The sequence below is a fragment of the Pelobates fuscus genome, chromosome 2 (assembly GCF_036172605.1).
Source record: "Pelobates fuscus isolate aPelFus1 chromosome 2, aPelFus1.pri, whole genome shotgun sequence".
NCBI classification, from domain to species: domain Eukaryota; kingdom Metazoa; phylum Chordata; class Amphibia; order Anura; family Pelobatidae; genus Pelobates; species Pelobates fuscus.
In genome coordinates this window covers 430,917,034-430,938,154 of record NC_086318.1, presented here as the reverse complement: position 1 = coordinate 430,938,154, position 21,121 = coordinate 430,917,034, and the positions used below count along the sequence as shown (strand labels likewise).

Here is a 21,121-nt window from a genome sequence, read left to right as displayed (position 1 = left end):
ATTATATAAGTCTTGCAGATATTTTGAAACCTGCAACAGTCCAAGTTCTTAGTTAGTTACAGGTAATTTGTACATTACGCATAATGTGTTGTATTCATTAATCAACCACCATCATCGGACTCTAACTGCCTTCCACTCCATGCAAAATGAAATTAAATCCACATCATACAGTAACTGGGAGGATTGTGTTAAGCCAGTATGAATTAAGAATCCATTTCGGCCAATTTATTGCTCTTCCTGTTGATCAGATGTTGTGTCCGTTGCACCCGATTATGTAAATGTAAAATAATCTTATAAATCTATGGTGCATCCATTAAAAACGTACCCTCTTTCTAAATCCAATATCAGCATTATACTATACTTCCTTTCTTACGCAATATGCTACCAAGGAGCAGTCCATACTCTAGTAATTATTGTAACCCTCTCCTAATTGGTCTTCCCAAAAGCTGTATTGCCCGTTACAGTCTGTAATGAATGCTGCCGCCAGACTGATTTTCCTCTCTAGTCGGTCCTCACACACCTCACCCCTCTGTCAGTCCTTACACTGGCTTCCTGTATACTATAGGAGTCAATTCAAAGTGCTTTGGAGATACAGAATTTGACTAAACTCCCAATCAATCTAAATTTGGATTAATTGAAATTTGCCTGAAACTCAATGCACATGTACAACTACCAAACAGGCTTTAAGAAAAGAAATGTATGGAACGTTCAACAACTTTTCTCAAAGTAAATTCCCATTCATGGCAATCTCCTTTCCCATCTATCGGACAGAATGTAGGATCAGGCCTATAAAGCACTGAACAATTCTAGCCCTTCTTATATATCTCTATCAGATCCATAGATATGCCCCTTCTCGGTCTCTCCGCTCTGCCCATGACCACCTCATGGCCGCTGCTTGCACCCGTACGGCCAACTCGCACTTACAGGACTTCTCGTGGGCGGCTCCATTCTTATAGAATAGCCTGCCTACCACCATCAGACTTTTCTCAAAGTAAATTCCCATTCATGGCAATCTCCTTTCCCATCTATCGGACAGAATGTAGGATCAGGCCTATAAAGCACTGAACAATTCTAGCCCTTCTTATATATCTCTATCAGATCCATAGATATGCCCCTTCTCGGTCTCTCCGCTCTGCCCATGACCACCTCATGGCCGCTGCTTGCACCCGTACGGCCAACTCGCACTTACAGGACTTCTCGTGGGCGGCTCCATTCTTATAGAATAGCCTGCCTACCACCATCAGACTTTTCTCAAAGTAAATTCCCATTCATGGCAATCTCCTTTCCCATCTATCGGACAGAATGTAGGATCAGGCCTATAAAGCACTGAACAATTCTAGCCCTTCTTATATATCTCTATCAGATCCATAGGTATGCCCCTTCTCGGTCTCTCCGCTCTGCCCATGACCACCTCATGGCCGCTGCTTGCACCCGTATGGCCAACTCGCACTTACAGGACTTCTCGTGGGCGGCTCCATTCTTATAGAATAGCCTGCCTACCACCATCAGGCTCTCCCCTAGTCTTCAATCGTTTAAGACGTGCCTTAAAACCCATCTCTTTAGGAAAGCGTATGGCCTCCCAGAGTAACCTCTACATAACATACCTGTCTCTTGCTCTCTCCTAAAAGGCAGTGATTTACTCTCTCCTCCAGCTCTGCTTCACCCCACCTTATTTGATTGATATTTCCTGTCCTAACGTGTCTTATACCCCACCTCCTATTGTCACGTATTCATCCGCTTATAAAAATGTGGTTAATGACATTTACTGTCCACACAGGAAAAGTTGTGCCGAGAAGCAACCTAATCCACAGAAGGGTTAATGCTGAGCAGCAATCATACAAATGGGAACCTGGAAACTGCCTTTTGGGTCAAAGGCTGGTTACAGCCTATCAGACCTAGAGGAGGGGTATTTAGGCCCAGTTCTCATCCTGCTCAGTGCCCTGTCGTGGTTTCCCTTGTGGTTGTCCGAGAACGCGTTATTTATTCTGTTTTTTCTGGTTATTTGACTTTGGCATTGATTTTGACTTCCCTGTTTTCTGGCATCCCTGACTCCTGGCTTTTCCTTATCGTTGTGTCTCTTTCTGTATCCCTTGACCTCGGCTATTCCTGACTATTCTTTGGTACGTTAGTCCGGCCATTCTAAGGTCCGGTATACATTACCTATCAGTCCTCTGTGTTACACAATTCTACGTGCTGGATCATACTGTAATTCTGACACCTATAGACTGTAAGCTCATTTGAGCAGGGTCCTCTTCAACCTATCGTTCCTGTAAGTTTTCTTGTAATTGTCCTATTTATAGTTAAATCCCCCCTCTCATAATACTGTAAAGCACTACGGAATCTGTTGGCGCTATATAAATGGCAATAATAATAATAATAATAATAATAATTAGACCATTGTGTTTCCGGTCTACAGACTTATGTGCTGCCTTCTTACTCCTTACAGATTTAGGCGCTTCCTTTTTAACCCTCTACTGAGTCCTTATCCCACCCAGAGCCTTGCGCTTGTTCTCCAGTTCTGCAGTCTGTACTCTCCGAATGCTATGCTGCGTCGGCTGCATAACAGCAGATCCCATTATATGAGCTGTCAGTGATGAGTCCAGCTCGGTTTTAGTTCTTCCCCAATAAACCTTAAACTGTCTATTTGATCAATATATAGATTTGTTCTCTACTCTCCCTTTTGGAACCTTCTTCAACCCATAAACTAACTGGAAGTCTTTAACCTGCATCATTAGAACCCTGGCAGCCTGATCCTACATTCTGTCCGATAGATGGGAAAGGAGATTGCCATGAATGGGAATTTACTTTGACAAAAGTTGTTGAAGGTTCCATACATTTCTTTTCTTAAAGCCTGTTTGATAGTTGTACCTGTGCATTGAGTTTCAGCCACATTTCAATGAATCCAAATTTAGATTGATTGGGAGTTTAGCCAAATTCCGTATCTCCAAAGTGCTTTGCGGACATATAACCGAGGAAAGTGGCTAAATGTTGATTTTATTCATAGATCAACTGAGAAGTGACCAATATTGGGAAAAAACAGACCAGTAAATAAATAATATAATAATAATAAGAGTGAAGATTGGGTGAGCGTCTAACGGAGAAGAGATTTATTAAACATACATCTCTTCTGCATTAGACGCTCACTCAATCTTCACCCTTTTAAAAGATCATTAAAAAATCACTTTTTCACGAAAGCGTATCAATTAACCCCTTAAGGACCAAACTTCTGGAATAAAAGGGAATCATGACATGTCACACATGTCATGTGTCCTTAAGGGGTTAAACTGTTAATGGCTCCCAACTGATTCCTCTCCTGCAACTGTCATTAAAAAACAACAACACACTAAGTCTTAAGTTAATACTATTCTATCAACCTACTTCTCTACTCCCACCCTTACCTTTTGTGTCACTATACCCCACACCCTCAACCCCTCTGTTCCTGTGTGTCCAACTCGTCTGGTTACAGTTACATGTTTGCTAGTCCAACCCATTGTACAGCGCTGCGGAACTTGTTGGCGCTATATAAATAATAATAATACAAGATCCAGCGCACTCGCTCATTCACTAAACAGCAATTTCACGTCTCACAGAATGTAATAATTTTATTTAAAACCACCCAACTTAGGCAAAAATAATGGGGGTACAGTGTATGATCATACATTGCATAAGCCTGTCACAACGTCAATCAATGTACCCCATTCGTGGCAGGTCCTATTCTAGCAGCCTAATGCCTTTCTTATGAGATTAACCCCTTTACTTTGGAAATGCTTCTTCCAGGGACTCGCTGCAGTGCAGATTTAAAGGGATACTACAGACATCAAAACAACTTTAGCTTAATTAAACTGTTTTTGTGCATTTGTTAGTGTGTGCCTGTGTGCACCTGCAAACTCATGCCTGTTTGTTACTGATTGCAGTCTCTATATGTGTGAACTTGTGTGATTTAGTGAGGTCTAATTACTTACTTCTTTGAACCTGTAAGAAAATCTGAAGTGTAGCCCAGACCGCTACGCACAAATAACCGCACACCTCAATCACAGCTACTAACAGACAGCAACACACATCCCTCATCGCATCTCACACACAGCAACACACCAGTCACGGCTACCTCGTGCAGCTATCCACACATATCACATACATACATTGCTCACAGCTACCCACACCCAGCCACAATTGCTCAAGCTGACCTACACATCACACACAGACAGCCACATACATCACACATTGGCAGCCACAATATACACCTCATATTACAACACTTACAGCTGCTGTGTGCAGAATCGGTTGGGGGGAGGGGAGTGGCAGGTCGTGTGAGTTGCCTTGGGGGTGAGTCCTGTAAGTGGGTCAGAACTACAGTGATATGTAAAAATAGCTGCAGCTCTAAAACTGTCCACCAGCTATCAATAAGACAGCATGCACAATTTTGAGATGAGTTTGTCCTATAATCCTATAATAGAGCGCCAGCCCTATGGACAGCGCATGTCTTGACCCCAGCTCAGGTTCACATGGCTGAGTTCACTAACCAATGAACAAGGCTGTGTGTAAACTGCTACCAAGTGAGAGGCTTCTCCTCCATAAAAGAAGGGGTGATAGATAAAAAATAGGGGTTCATTCTCTCTGTATAGTTTCTCTTAAATATAGACAAAACTCTATCATATTCCAAAAAAACCTTTACGAACCACAGTGAGGGGTTATAGAAAAATGAACTACATTTCCATAAACAATCGGACCATTAATTATTCAAAAAGGCAGTGCCCATTGCCTGGTTCAGTTAGTGGAGCGAAATTAATTCAGAAATAAAACCATTAAAGTGAGAAAAATATGGTTTGATTTTCACTTTTTTTTTATACATGACTGCAACTGAGTTAAACGCATTCCATAAATAAATAGCATAAACATTTTTCAATTATACATGAAAGACAGGAAGTGTTTCTCCATTCTTGAAATCTGACCATTGGATTCTTTTTAATTAAAATATATAGAGAGATGACTAAATTATTCATGGATCCACATATCTGCGTTTTATTCTTCATACAGCCCTGAAGTGTAGCATCAATACTATAAGTTTTTAGCTAATTAAACTGTCTTTTCAATAGTTTGAAATGCTCAGAATCATGGGGTAGTTTTCACCGCAAGTTAATTATGAGCATGATCAGACAAATAATATATTTTTTGGGTAGTTCAGAAGGTGTCATTCCTCCATTAGACCTGAATGGTGAGAAAGTGCAGAGTAAGCTTGTGGTGTAGTCCACTGAGGCCATTAACTGAGCACTTATTTAAAATGATGTTATAAAGTAGTTTGCTATTGTTAAGACAACAAAATATTGATTGAATGCTTACTGCGGATCATTTGCATTTCCAGCATGGAATTCTGGGAACACTCCTGAAAATACAGCGATTTAGATGTGCAGCGTTTATAATGGGCTTTTCCTAAAATGTGTTTTAGGATTTGTATATAAAGCATAATATTACTTTTCAGAACTTAAATTCTGAGGTTTTTTTATTTTTAGTTTTTTTGTGTCAGTTTGTGACCTCAATGCAGCCATAGATAGATTCACTGATATTTGTTTATCTACTAAATTGTATAAAATCTTTATCCTACTTGGATCCACTTTGATGATATAAATATTATTTTATGGTTTACACTTTTTTTTTTTTGTATATTTATGTGATAACATATCAGAATCCCGAGACTGCCTGCAACATTCTCACAAGTCATAAACTTTATCTTCAATATTTTTTTATTTATTTTTTTTAGCATCCAGAAGAGATTGTTACTCAGGAAGAATTTGAAATGTCACACGTTTAAATGGTATTTAGAAAACGTTTACCCAGAACTTCAGTAAGTGTCTTTATTTAGATATACAAACGTTTTATGTAGTAATGGAATTACTGATTATTGTTTATAATCAATACTGAGTTCTTCATATTTTTCATATTTACACTCTCTGTGCCATTCCAGGCTAATGGCCATGATATCAATTATAACTGTATTCTGATTGATAAAAACAAATTAGAATGCATTATTTTTATAATTCTATCTGTTTTATTAATTTGTTGTGAATATTTGGATACATATTTAAATGGACGCTATAGGCACAAAGCAACTTTAGCTTAAATAAACACTATAGGGTCAGGAACTCAAAAATTAATTTCTGACCCTATAGTGTTAAAACCACCATCTAGCCCCACTGTCCCTCTCCTTACCCCTCTAAATATAGTTACATCTTACTTGTATTCAAGTCTGCTGCTGCTGTCTGACATCTTTGGAAGTGAATCTGTGAGCCAATCACAATGCTTCCCCATAGGATTGGCTGAGACTGTCAAGGAGGCAGATAAGGGACAGAGTCAGCACAAGTCAAACACAGCCCTGGCCAATCAGCATCTCCTGATAGAGATGCATTGAATCACTGGATCTCTTTGAGGAAAGTTAATTGTCTCCATGCAGAGGGTGGAGACACTGAATGTCAGTCACACTGTGCAGCACTGCCCCAGGAAGCACCTCTAACAGCCATCTGAGGTGTGGATAGTGGAGTTATCCCTAGGCTGTAATGTAAACATTGCATTTTCTCTGAAAAGACAGTGTTTACTGCAATAAACCTGAATCGAATTATTGTACTCACCAGAACAAATACAATAAGCTGTAGTTGTTCTGGTGACTATAGTGTCCCTTTAACAATGCTTAAGAAGTCTCACTGCTCAGTTCTCTGCCATTTAGGAGTTAAATCAGTTTGTTTATGCGCCCTAGTCACACCTCCCTGCATGTAATATGCACAGCCTTCCTAATTTAGAATGTCTTATCTCTTGACTGTTATTACCATTCTAAACCTTGCGATAGCCTCCTGTGTGTGATTAAAGTTCAATTTACAGAGATTCTAAAATAAATACTCTGTGCCACATGATCGGTTTAACAGTGAAACTTTTTTTTATGAAGGGCAATTCCTGTACCATAACCACTGCAGAGCTAGGAGTGTTCCTTTAACCCCTTAAGGACACATGACATGTGTGACATGTCATTATTCCCTTTTATTCCAGAAGTTTGGTCCTTAAGGGGTTAATAGGGGTTTGCAATTTTCTAAAAATTACATTGAAAAAAGTGGAGTTTATTTTCGGCCTCAAATAAATTTGTCTTCCAGGATCCCAGTGGAATCACTGTCAAAATCAGGAATCATCAGACAAAGACAGAGATGTATTGAGTCTCAGAAAGCCGATGGACAGGAACCACAAGGTCTTAATTTAGTACCATGCAGTAGCCTTAAAGGAGCCTCTGCGACTTCTCAGGTATTTTGTTATTATTTGATCATATGAACAAAATAAATTCATGCTACATTATCCATTTTTGTATCCACTTGTTTGTGGGTACATTTGTTATGTTTAGTTGTTTTGTTCAAAAGCGATGGATTGTGATGCGCAATTCAAATATCGACATGGATGACGAGAGACAGAAAGATATGTATAAATACATATTGATCAGCTCCAACATTAAAACTACTGACAGGTGAAGTAAATAATACATTGATTATATTGTTACAGTGGTGCCTGTCATGGGGTCTGTCATATTAGGCAGCAAGTGAACAATCAATTTTTGAATTTCAAGTGTTGGAAGCAAGAAAAATGAGCAAGAAAACAAGCCAGCAGAGTCAGTATTTTTCTCTGGGCAATGTTCTTTTGGGAAACCTTTGGTTCTGAGATTCATCTGGATGTTACTTTGATGCGTACTACCTACTTAAACATTGTTGCAGACCACGTACACCCCTTCCTTGCAATGGTGTTCCCTGATAGCAGTCTCCTCTTTCAGTAGGATAACGCATCCTGACACACTGCAAAACATGCTTCAGAAATGATTTGAGGGACATGACAAAGAGTTCAAGGTGTTGCCTTGACCTCCAAGTTCCCCAGATCTCAATACGATTGATCATCTGTGGGATGTGCTGGAACAACAAATCTGATCCATGGAGGCCTTGCAACTGGCCAGTCCAGTGTTACAAGCATGTCTCCAGACCTAAACCCTATTGAGTATCTGTGGGGCATCCTCAAATGGAAGGTGGGGGAGCGCAAGGTCTCTAACATCCACTAGCTCTGTGATGTCGTCATGGAGGAGTGGAAGAGGACTCCAGTGGCAACTGGTGAAGCTCTGATGGACTCCATGCCCATGAGGGTTAAGGTAGTGCTGGAAAATAATGGTGGCCACACAAAATATTGACACTTTGTGCCCAATTTGGACATTTCCACTTAGGGGTATACTCACTTTTGTTGCCAATGGTTTAGACATTAATGGCTGTGTGTTGAGTTATTTTGAGGGGACAGCAAATTTATACTGTTATACGCGCTATATACTTACTACTTTACATTGTAGCAGAGTGTCATTTCTTCACATGAAAAGATATAATAAAATATTGACAAAAATGTGAGGGGTGTACTCACTTTTGTGAGATACTATATATATATATATATATATATATATATATATATATATATATATATATATAATTTTTTTTTTTTTTTTCTGTAGTCTGTCTAATTCCATATTTTGGACTTTAACCCCTTAAGGACACATGACATGTCTGACACGTCACAATTCCCTTTTATTCCAGAAGTTTGGTCCTTAAGGGGTTAAATATATATATTGCTTAATTGTATACAATGGCTAATGCTATGCACTGTCCTCGGTATCTCTCTGTGTGCTCATGAAGTAAATATGAGGAGCTCTTGTCAAAATCTATTTCCTTATTTCACATTGGTTTTTTTGTGGTGTCCTATAAAAGTGGTTATGCAGCCTCGGTTGACCTTCAATTATCCCATAAAATGAAAAAAGTGAAAAAGTGACATTGTGTCAGCCATTTAGCTACGAATGTATGCTTACCAGCTTGTGTCATTTGACTGCCGTGTTCCTAATTCCTGTTTCCCATTACTAGCAGTGAAAGATTAATAGATTGTCTATCACAGTCTCCTCTAAGACAAATGAGAAGTTACCAACATCCACTATATTTATTAAAGAGTCCATTGCTTTTAAATTGCTTTTAGCTTCCACAATGATTTGTTTTTTAATAAGCTCTTTATCTATTGCTGTAACAATGTGGCACCCGGCTTGAAGTGGAGGGACTCACGAGAAGTTTGATGCTGTTAACAGATGTACTTAGGATTTCAGAGAAACTCTCAGAGAAACATATCATTATAAATATTAATATTTAACTTTACCAAGCTGTAATGTCCATTGGTATTTAGTTTAAATGGGAAATCTAGGCTGCAATTGACACAATTTTAATGCATATAAGGAATTATGCAAAAAAAATATTAATGCATATAAGGAATTATGCAAAAACAATAATATATATATATATATAAAGATAAAAAAGATCTCTCTTTAAGTACCTGCTGTTGCTAATGCACAAGAAGGCAGTAATGATGAGAGCTATCAAAGAACAGCAAAAGCTTTGCTAGTCAGGAGCATCTCATTCTGCTCTAGGCAACGGAATAGGCTGCAGAGGACATTGTGGAAGTGTTGGGTCTGCCCGTCAAAGAGCCAGGTCCGTTCTTACAAAGGGTGACCAGGTTCAGTGACAGTTTGCCCCTTCAGGATAGACCACGCTTGGAGCACTGTTTATGATGTTTGTAAAAAAATATCAGATATCTATTGATCTATTAGCAATGACATAATATTCTGGGGTATCTATAAACTAACCCCAGGTCTGCGGGCCCTGCAGCCTCTCTCCATTATTAACTAGCAGTATAGCTAGAGAGGCTTCTCTCGGTCTCTTCACCTTCTTTCCATTGCTGGTAGTGATGTGTATCACATCCAACACTGTCCTTACCTGACGCATCACATTAGATCACCACCAATGTCATCTGAGCTCCCAGTGAGCTCTATATAAACTGTGCAGATGGTAGAATCGCAATAAGAGAATTCTGTGAGTTACAACCAACTGCCATGTCAAACTACAATCAATCAAAAAAAACAACTAAAAGCATTACAGACACAAAAAGGTGTGAAGTAAATGGGATATCACATGTAAGAAATAACGATACATTGTCACTGCAAGCAGTACAGCGTGCGCGTGTGTTTATGTGTCAGTGTGTCCTTGTTTGTATATGTGCGTGGCAAACTGTACACCCGCTTTTGTGATTCACAAGTAAAATAAATAAAACTAAACAAAGCAACATAAAAATGATATATACATTGTCCATGCAGAGAATAAGATGAGATAAATTATATTAAAATGCTTAGAATTGAGAGAGTAACTATAAATTAAAAAACTATTCTGTATAAAACAAAGAATGAAAGAAATAAAAGCCTCCAATGTATTTATGGTGCTGTCAAATATATTCAGCTCTTAACAGCAAGGTTTATTGTGGCGAAACAAATGTGTTTGCTAGATTAGCTTAATAATTACTGCCAACGGATATCTTCTGCCTTCATTTCCATCTTCCTGCAAGGAGCATCAGGTCTGACAGAGTGAAAATGTGTATTTCAAATTGATTTCACTGTTAAAAATTCATTTTATAAATGCCTTTTCATTGACGATTTATCACGACCAATTCCTAGAAGGCTGTCACACTTACCATAAAATAGCAAACAAGTTGCAGACGAGCATAAATTTGTGAAGATTACCGACAGACGTGGCAGAGCAGTCTAACTTTCAATCGCTTACGGATTCTGTAACGTGAAATGCGCAGTATGTATTGTAAGAAAAATAGCGCCACATTAAACATGCCTTTCATGGTGTCATTTGTTTTAAATTTGGAGATATGCAGGGATGAATTCACTTTTCTTTATACTGTATGCATGCTCCTAGTTTGCGTCAAGTCTCATTCAAACGATACAAGGATAAGTCTATACTTTTGATATGGCAAATAACAGTGGCGTTCATTTCTACAATGTATCTATTATTACTGTAGGCCTGTTCCATTTATGTAAAAGCCTCTTCTGTAGTGATGTCGCAAACATGAAATTTTCCGTTCGAATGGCGAATGCGAACTTCCGCAAATGTTCGCGAACCGGCGAACCGCCATAGACTTCAATAGGCAGGCGAATTTTAAAACCCACAGGGACTCTTTCTGGCCACAATAGTGATGGAAAAGTTGTTTCAAGGGGACTAACACCTGGACTGTGGCATGCCGGAGGGGGATCCATGGCAAAACGCCCATGGAAAATTACATAGTTGATGCAGAGTCTGGTTTTAATCCATAAAGGGCATAAATCACTTAACATTCCTAAATTGTTTGGAATAACGTGCTTTAAAACATCAGGTATGATGTTGTATCGATCAGGTAGTGTAAGGGTTACGCCCGTTTCACAGTGACAGACCAAACTCCCCGTTTAATCCACCGCAAACAACCGCAAACAGTCCATTTGCACAACCGCAAACTCCCCATTTGCACAAGGTTGGATACCAAGCTAGCCATGTCCCGTTCCTTGTCCTCACTGATGTCATTGAAGGTCTCTTCCTCCACCCAGCCACGTACAACACCAAGGGTCCCCGAAAGGTGACAACAAGCCCCCTGTATTTTTTTTTTTAAATGTACACTACTGTTACACCAGATAATGTATAATAAACACAGGTTACTGGCTATGGGGGGATAATGTATAATAAACACAGGTTACTGGTTGTGGGGGGATAATGTATAATAAACACAGGTTACTGGCTATGGGGGGATAATGTATAATAAACACAGGTTACTGGCTATGGGAGGGATAATGTATAATAAACACAGGTTACTGGCTATGGGAGGGATAATGTATAATAAACACAGGTTACTGGCTATGGGGGGATAATGTATAATAAACACAGGTTACTGGCTATGGGAGGGATAATGTATAATAAACACAGGTTACTGGCTATGGGAGGATAATGTATAATAAACACAGGTTACTGGCTATGGGAGGATAATGTATAATAAACACAGGTTACTGGCTATGGGAGGATAATGTATAATAAACACAGGTTACTGGTTATGGGAGGGATAATGTATAATAAACACAGGTTACTGGCTATGGGGGGATAATGTATAATAAACACAGGTTACTGGCTATGGGAGGGATAATGTATAATAAACACAGGTTACTGGCTATGGGGGGATAATGTATAATAAACACAGGTTACTGGCTATGGGGGGGATAATGTATAATAAACACAGGTTACTGGCTATGGGAGGGATAATGTATACTAAACACAGGTTACTGGCTATGGGGGGGGGGGATAATGTATAATAAACACAGGTTACTGGCTATGGGAGGGATAATGTATACTAAACACAGGTTACTGGTTATGGGGGGATAATGTATAATAAACACAGGTTACTGGCTATGGGGGGATAATGTATAATAAACACAGGTTACTGGCTATGGGAGGATAATGTATAATAAACACAGGTTACTGGGTATGGGAGGGATAATGTATAATAAACACAGGTTACTGGCTATGGGGGGATAATGTATAATAAACACAGGTTACTGGCTATGGGAGGGATACTGTATAATAAACGCAGGTTACTGGCTATGGGGGGATAATGTATAATAAACACAGGTTACTGGCTATGGAAGGATAATGTATAATAAACACAGGTTACTGGCAATGGGGGGATAATGTATAATAAACACAGGTTACTGGCTATGGGAGGATAATGTATAATAAACAGGTTACTGGCTACGGGAGGATAATGTATAATAAACACAGGTTACTGGCTATGGGGGGATAATGTATAATAAACACAGGTTACTGGCTATGGGAGGGATAATGTATACTAAACACAGGTTACTGGTTATGGGGGGATAATGTATAATAAACACAGGTTACTGGCTATGGGGGGATAATGTATAATAAACACAGGTTACTGGCTATGGGAGGATAATGTATAATAAACACAGGTTACTGGGTATGGGAGGGATAATGTATAATAAACACAGGTTACTGGCTATGGGGGGATAATGTATAATAAACACAGGTTACTGGCTATGGGAGGGATACTGTATAATAAACACAGGTTACTGGCTATGGGGGGATAATGTATAATAAACACAGGTTACTGGCTATGGAAGGATAATGTATAATAAACACAGGTTACTGGCAATGGGGGGATAATGTATAATAAACACAGGTTACTGGCTATGGGAGGATAATGTATAATAAACAGGTTACTGGCTACGGGAGGATAATGTATAATAAACACAGGTTACTGGCTATGGGGGGATAATGTATAATAAACACAGGTTACTGGCTATGGGAGGGATAATGTATACTAAACACAGGTTACTGGCTATGGGGGGGGATAATGTATAATAAATACAGGTTACTGGCTATGGGAGGATAATGTATAATAAACACAGGTTACTGGCTATGGGGGAGATAATGTATAATAAACACAGGTTACTGGCTATGGGGGGATAATGTATAATAAACACAGGTTACTGGCTATGGGAGGATAATGTATAATAAACACAGGTTACTGGCTATGGGGGGATAATGTATAATAAACACAGGTTACTGGCTATGGGAGGATAATGTACAGGGCCGGACTGGGGATGCAAAGCAGCCCTGGAAAAAAAATCTATGCCAGCCCCATAAGTCAATGCGACATATATTGTCGCATGTAATATGTAAAGCTATGTCTTGCCACCCCAGATGATTGAGTAATTAATATATATATATATATATATATATTGCTTTTTCTAATATAAAATATTGGTCCTTTCAGAGTAAAACGTTTAATTATACAGTAAGCATACTCACATGCCAACACAGACAATCTCACTGACACGCACAAGCTCATTGATACACAGCCTCATAGACAATCTCACTGATATACATAAGCTCATTGACATAAAAACACAAGCTCACTCACTAGCAGACACACACACACATACATGCAAGCAAGCTCACTAGCAGGCGCACACACACACACACACACACACACACAGCTTAATGTAGTGGTTCTGGTGTCTATAGCCTGTCCCTGCAGGCTTTTCAATGTAAACACTGACTTTTCAGAGAAAAGGCAGTGTTTACATTGCTTCCAAGTGACACCTCTAGTGACCGTCACTCAGACGGTCACTAGAGGTGCTTCCTGTGTCAGTGAGTAAAAACACTATTTTTAAAACACACACACCATGGCAGACACACACACACACACCATGATAGACACAAACGTGACACAGACACACACACACCATGACACAGCCACACACAGCCTATGACACAGACACACACACCATGACAGACACACCATGACACAAAGTCCATGACACACACCCCCACACTATGACAGATAGACACACATACCATGACAGACAGACACACACACGCACACCATGACACACACGCACACCATGACAGACAAACGCACACCACGACAGACAAACACACCATGACAGACAAACACACCATGACAGACAAACGCACACCATGACAGACAAACGCACACACCATGACAGACAGACACACACACGCACACCATGACAGACAAACAAACGCACACCATGACAGACAGACACACACACCATGGACAGACAAACACACACCATGACAGACAGACAGACAGACACACACACCGTGACAGGCAGACACACACACACACCATGACAGGTACAAACACACACACACCATGACAGACACACACCATGACAGACAGACACACACACAAATACACATGCATACACTGACAGCATTACACATGTGGGTGATTACCTGTGGGTGATTGGCTAGGGGGTCATGCAGGGCAGAGAGCTGGGAGTGCTGTCGGCCGCGGAAGGAGCTGGGGAGGCGGCCGCGGAACGAGCTGGGGAGGCGGCCGCGGAAGGAGCTGGTGAGGCGGCCGCGGAAGGAGCTGTTCTGGCGGCCGCAGAAGGAGCTGGGGAGGCGGCCGCGGAAGGAGCTGGGGAGGCGGCCGCGGAAGGAGCTGGTGAGGCGGCCGCAGAAGGAGCTGGGGAGGCGGCCGCGGAAGGAGCTGTTCTGGCGGCCGCATGGGAAGCTGTGCGGTCTCTGCTCCCCCGCCCTCGAGCGCTACTGAATGAGACCGGGGCCGGAATATAACGTCATATTCCAGCCCCGGTCTCATTCAGTAGCGCGCTGGGAGCAAAGACAGCACAGGACAGATCATTCTGCGGCCGCCAGCAGACCCAGATGTCTGCCCGGCCCCAGGTGCCGACAGCCCACCAGGAAATTTCCCGGTGTCCCAGTGGGCCAGTCCGGCCCTGATAATGTATAATAAACACAGGTTACTGGCTATGGGGGGATAATGTATAATAAACACAGGTTACTGGCTATGGGAGGATAATGTATAATAAACACAGGTTACTGGCTATGGGGGATAATGTATAATAAACACAGGTTACTGGCTATGGAGGGATAATGTATAATAAACACAGGTTACTGGCTACGGGAGGATAATGAATAATAAACACAGGTTACTGGCTATGGGAGGATAATGTATAATAAACACAGGTTACTGGCTATGGGAGGGATAATGTATAATAAACACAGGTTACTGGCTATGGGGGGATAACGTATAATAAACACAGGTTACTGGCTATGGGGGGGGGGATAATGTATACTAAACACAGGTTACTGGCTATGGGAGGGATAATGTATACTAAACACAGGTTACTGGCTATGGGGGGGATAATGTATAATAAACACAGGTTACTGGCTATGGGGGGATAATGTATAATAAACACAGGTTACTGGCTATGGGGGGATAATGTATAATAAACACAGGTTACTGGCTATGGGAGGATAATGTATAATAAACACAGGTTACTGGCTATGGGAGGATAATGTATAATAAACACAGGTTACTGGCTATGGGGGATAATGTATAATAAACACAGGTTACTGGCTATGGAGGGATAATGTATAATAAACACAGGTTACTGGCTACGGGAGGATAATGAATAATAAACACAGGTTACTGGCTATGGGAGGATAATGTATAATAAACACAGGTTACTGGCTATGGGAGGGATAATGTATAATAAACACAGGTTACTGGCTATGGGGGGATAATGTATAATAAACACAGGTTACTGGCTATGGGGGGGATAATGTATAATAAACACAGGTTACTGGCTATGGGAGGGATAATGTATACTAAACACAGGTTACTGGCTATGGGGGGGGATAATGTATAATAAACACAGGTTACTGGCTATGGGAGGGATAATGTATACTAAACACAGGTTACTGGCTATGGGGGGGATAATGTATAATAAACACAGGTTACTGGCTATGGAGGTATAATGTATAATAAACACAGGTTACTGGCTACGGGAGGATAATGAATAATAAACACAGGTTACTGGCTATGGGAGGATAATGTATAATAAACACAGGTTACTGGCTATGGGGGGGATAATGTATAATAGACACATGTTACTGGCTATGGGGGATTAATGTATAATAAACACAGGTTACTGGCTATGGGAGGATAATGTATAATAAGCACAGGTTACTGGCTATGGGGAGGATAATGTATAATAAACACAGGTTACTGGCCATGGGAGGATAATGTATAATAAACACAGGTTACTGGCTATGGGGGATAATGTATAATAAACACAGGTTACTGGCTATGGAGCATAATGTATAATATGCAGCTTCAGAATTAATCTAAATTGTATGCTGTCTAGGAGGTGGGAGGGTCTGGGAGGGAGGGTCTGCTTCTGATTGGCTGGAATGTGTCTGCTGACTGTGAGGTTCAGGGTCAAAGTTTACTCAATGAAGACGAATAGGGGGCGGACCGAACATCGCATATGTTTGCCATCCGTGGCGAACGCGAACATGCGATGTTCGCCAGAAACTATTCCCCAGGAACTATTCGCCAGCGAACCATTCGGGACATCACTACTCTTCTGAAGATAGCTAGTTATAGAGACGTGAGACAGAGAGATATTTCTACAGAAGCTTAAAGGACCACTATAGTGCCAGGAAAACATACTCGTTTGCCTGGCACTATATTGCCCTGAGGGTGCCCCCACCCGCAGGGTCCCCCTCTCGCCGGGCTGGATGGAGAGGAAGGGGTTAAACTTACCTCTTTCTTCAGCGCTGGGCGGGGAGCTATCCTCCTCCTCCTCTCCTCCTCTTTGGCTGAATGCGCGTGCGCGGCAAGAGCCGCGCGCGCATTCAGCCAGTCTCATAGGAAAGCATTTACAATGCTTTCCTATGGACGCTGTCGTCTTCTCACTGTGATTTTCACAGGTAGAAGCACGCAAGCGCCTCTAGCGGCTGTTAGTGAGATAGCCACTAGAGCAGGGCTGTCCAACCTGCGGCCCCCCAGATGTTGCTGAACTACAACTCCCATGATTCCCTGGCTATCTTTTCCATTGAAAGACTCATGGGAGTTGTAGTTCAGCAACATCTGGGGGGCCGCAGGTTGGACAGGCCTGCACTAGAGGCTGGATTAACCCTAATATAAACATAGCAGTGTCTCTGAAAAAAGGGTTAATCCTAGAGGGACCTGGCACCCAGACCACTTCATTAAGCTGAAGTGGTCTGGGTACCTATGGTGGTCCTTTAAATTAACTGTGTGTACAATTCTAGAATGTGTGCATGTATCACCTGCATGAATAATACCGGAGGAGGGAGGGCGTACTACATTAGGGAGGGGAGGGCAGTTACAAACAGATTTCAAAATCTGAGGCCAACCAGCACATTATCACATCATAGCCTGCTCACTTTCTTAATTTTGTATTAACTGTTTACACTAATACTGCAATAAATGGAATATAAAAATAATAAATTAATATTGTTATTGTTATAAAAGAAGGTGCTAGACGTCTACAGCCTATGCACCTCCCTATACGAGTGGTCCAAAGAGGCAATAACCCTAGCCAGCTTTTCCATGGGTAACATAAAATGATCTTGGAGATATGAGACATTATGAGTCCATTTTGAGTTACTTTTCAGTTTCAGATAATGTTCTCCTTGGGTGTGGATATAATCTTATAGGCATAAGGACTGCAGACAAACTCCACTATAAATACATTAAAATACATTGAATAGTTTTCTGGATGGGTGATGAGGAGAATGGACACATGTAGACAATCTAAAATTCACAGGCTCAGTCACAATGATGGCTACAGACTGGTAACTCAAGCTTTACACTATTGTACAAAACACAGAAATCACCTTTAAGTTTACATTTTAAAACCTGTTTTTCATGAGATACTCTGTTTTCTTTTAAATCTATATTAAAGATTTGGCAAATGACACCATAATCCAGTTGATACAAAATGGAGGCGCCCATTTGCATTATAAAGAGTTGCTCCTCTTTTAAAACATATTACATTTTTCACATATCATAAATACATATGTGTTAAATATAGGGTTAGGAAAACATAATATTTAAAATCCTGGGATGTGACAGTTCCTCTTTTAATGCTCAATCTGTCCTACACAATCATGTGACAGCAGAACGGACCGATTACTTATTTGTCACGCTGTAACTTATTGTCATTCTGCCTTCATATAAGTTTTGTACTTCTAGATCTGTGACTTGTTGCTTGTAACGTGACATTTCCCCTTTAAACGTTGTTCATAGTCCATAGAAGACCACGGCATCACTAGAAGAATCCAGTGCAGGGATGGGCACACAGTAGATCGACTCCAGGTGTTCTAAATTCTACATGCTGACAAAACATCATGGCAGCTGAAGTTCTAGATCATCTGTGGGTCAACCGTTTTTTCCAGCCCTGATTCAGGGCATTCAGTTCTGGGAACTCCTATCATGAGGTGTAATGAGGGTCAGAGACATGGAGGTGTCCACCTACATCAAAAATCCCTTGTGACAATATAGAACAAAACCAGATAATGAGCCCAGGAGAACCCAGGTGGGCAGTGTTGCCTTGGTGGGGCGGACTGTCCTAGGGAAGAATAGTGGATCCTCTAGAGCAGGTATAGGCAACCTTTGGCACTCCAGATGTTTTGGACTACACCTCCCATAATGCTTTTCCAGCATTATGGATGTAAGAGCATTATGGGGGGATGTAGTCCACAACATCTGGAGGGCCAAAGGTTGCCTGTCCCTGTTCTAGAGTCTTTACAGTCACATGTTTCCAAGGGGGAAATGAAGGGATTGCATGCAATGATGTCACATATGGACATGGCAAAAGGCAAGGTATCATCTTACAGATATCGATATTGTATTTCAGGAATGGATTTATACTCAGGACCAGCAGATCAGCCAACAGAAACTCTGCCTATCCGTGCACACCTTATTTCCAGGGACTCAAGTCATTCTCTTGCCCTGCAGAGAGGGGGATGGCAAGCAGGTATTTAATTTAATGCATCCATCCCACCACATGCCTTCTTCCCACATATAATTTTAATTTGAAAAATGTTAAACATGGGGAAAAATGCATTGTTGTATTTTTTTTTTTTAATAAGAAACTGACACATTTGTTTTGACCCCAAAACTTAAAAATTAGCAAATTGTGTTCTTCAAAGTAGACATTAATAAACTGTGATATGGTATATTAAAAGTCAATAGAAAAATTATGTTCATGTAATCACACTTGGAGATGTATAAACCACACATCCTGGCAGTAGATAGGGGCCAAAATTCAAATAGGCTAAACTTCTTTTGGCCAAGGAAAGGTAAAAAATTACATATAAAAATACAGATACACAAAAACACAGACAGACATACAGATATACACACTGGCAGACATACAAATACACAGACAGACATACAGATACACACACTGGCAGACATACAAATACACAGACAGACATACCGATACACATACACACACATACAGACATACAGATACACATACACACACATGGGCAGACATACAGATACACAGACAGACATACAGATACACACACTGACAGACATACAAATACACAGACAGACATACAGATACACATACACACACATACGGACATACAGATACACATACACGCATGGGCAGACATACAGATACACACACTGACAGACATACAAATACACAGACAGACAAACAGATACACATACAGACATACAGATACACATACACACACATGGGCAGACATACAGATACACAGACAGACAGACATACAGATACACACACTGACAGACATACAAAAACACAGACAGACATACGGATACACATACACACACATACGGACATACAGATACACATACACACATGGGCAGACATACAGATACACACACTGACAGACATACATATACACAGACAGACAAACAGATACACATACACACACATACACACATACAGATACACATACACACACATGGGCAGACATACAGATACACATACACACACATGGGCAGACATACAGATAAACATACACACACATACAGACATACAGATACACATACACACACATGGGCAGACATACAGATACACACACTGATGCACATGACTCACATGCACAAAAGTACAACACTACTGTCTCTGTTGGATCCCGATAGACTGTTGGAGCCTCCATAAACAATGTCGGTCTCCGCCGTGCTGTCCTGCCTCCTTTAGAAAGCATTGGGAGGTACATAGAAACATAGACTGTGACGGCAGATAAGAACCATTTGGCCCATCTAGTCTGCCCAATTTTCTAAATACTTTCATTAGTCCCTGGCCTTATCTTATAGTTAGGATAGCCTTATGCCTATCCCACGCATGCTTAAACTCCTTTACTGTGTTAACCTCTGCCACTTCAGCTGGAAGGCTATTCCATGCATCCACTACCCTCTCAGTAAAGTAATACTTCCTGATATTATTTTTAAACCTTTGTCCCTCTAATTTAAGACTATGTCCTCTTGTTGTGGTAGTTTTTCTTCTTTTAAATATAGTCTCCTCCTTTACTGTGTTGATTCCCTTTTGATTGAGGCTTTCTAATGCCTATAATATTCACTTTCTGAAAATCTTCAAGATCATTTTTATGAATAGGGGACTACCATTTGGCACAGAGCATCAGCTCACTGTATTAAAACAACCAGCTGTGTCCCTGCTGCCGGCAGTCCAAGGCTTCCAAATATTGCATATTTTAGAATAAGGTATGTCTTGCAGCAAGTGTAACACCCACTGAAACATGTTTAATGGTCTCAGCAGGATACAGGGGAAATGGAAATAAATAAAATGAGAGCTTTTAATAGAGTTAAGGAATTAATTATTTAACATGAGCCAAGATTG

The 21,121-nt window shown here is 40.7% G+C and overlaps 1 protein-coding gene across 2 annotated transcripts in view; it reads left to right on the top strand.

Annotated features, from left to right (window-relative positions):
- Nucleotides 1-21,121, top strand: part of GALNT14 (polypeptide N-acetylgalactosaminyltransferase 14) — a 555,349-nt gene that overhangs the window by 533,049 nt on the left and 1,179 nt on the right. For both annotated transcript variants that reach the window (XM_063444081.1, XM_063444080.1), the window contains exons 12-14: nucleotides 5,756-5,839; nucleotides 7,134-7,278; nucleotides 19,139-19,258. In XM_063444081.1, coding sequence (XP_063300151.1) covers nucleotides 5,756-5,839; nucleotides 7,134-7,278; nucleotides 19,139-19,258 — 349 coding nt within the window. The remainder of the gene's footprint in view (nucleotides 1-5,755; nucleotides 5,840-7,133; nucleotides 7,279-19,138; nucleotides 19,259-21,121) is intronic.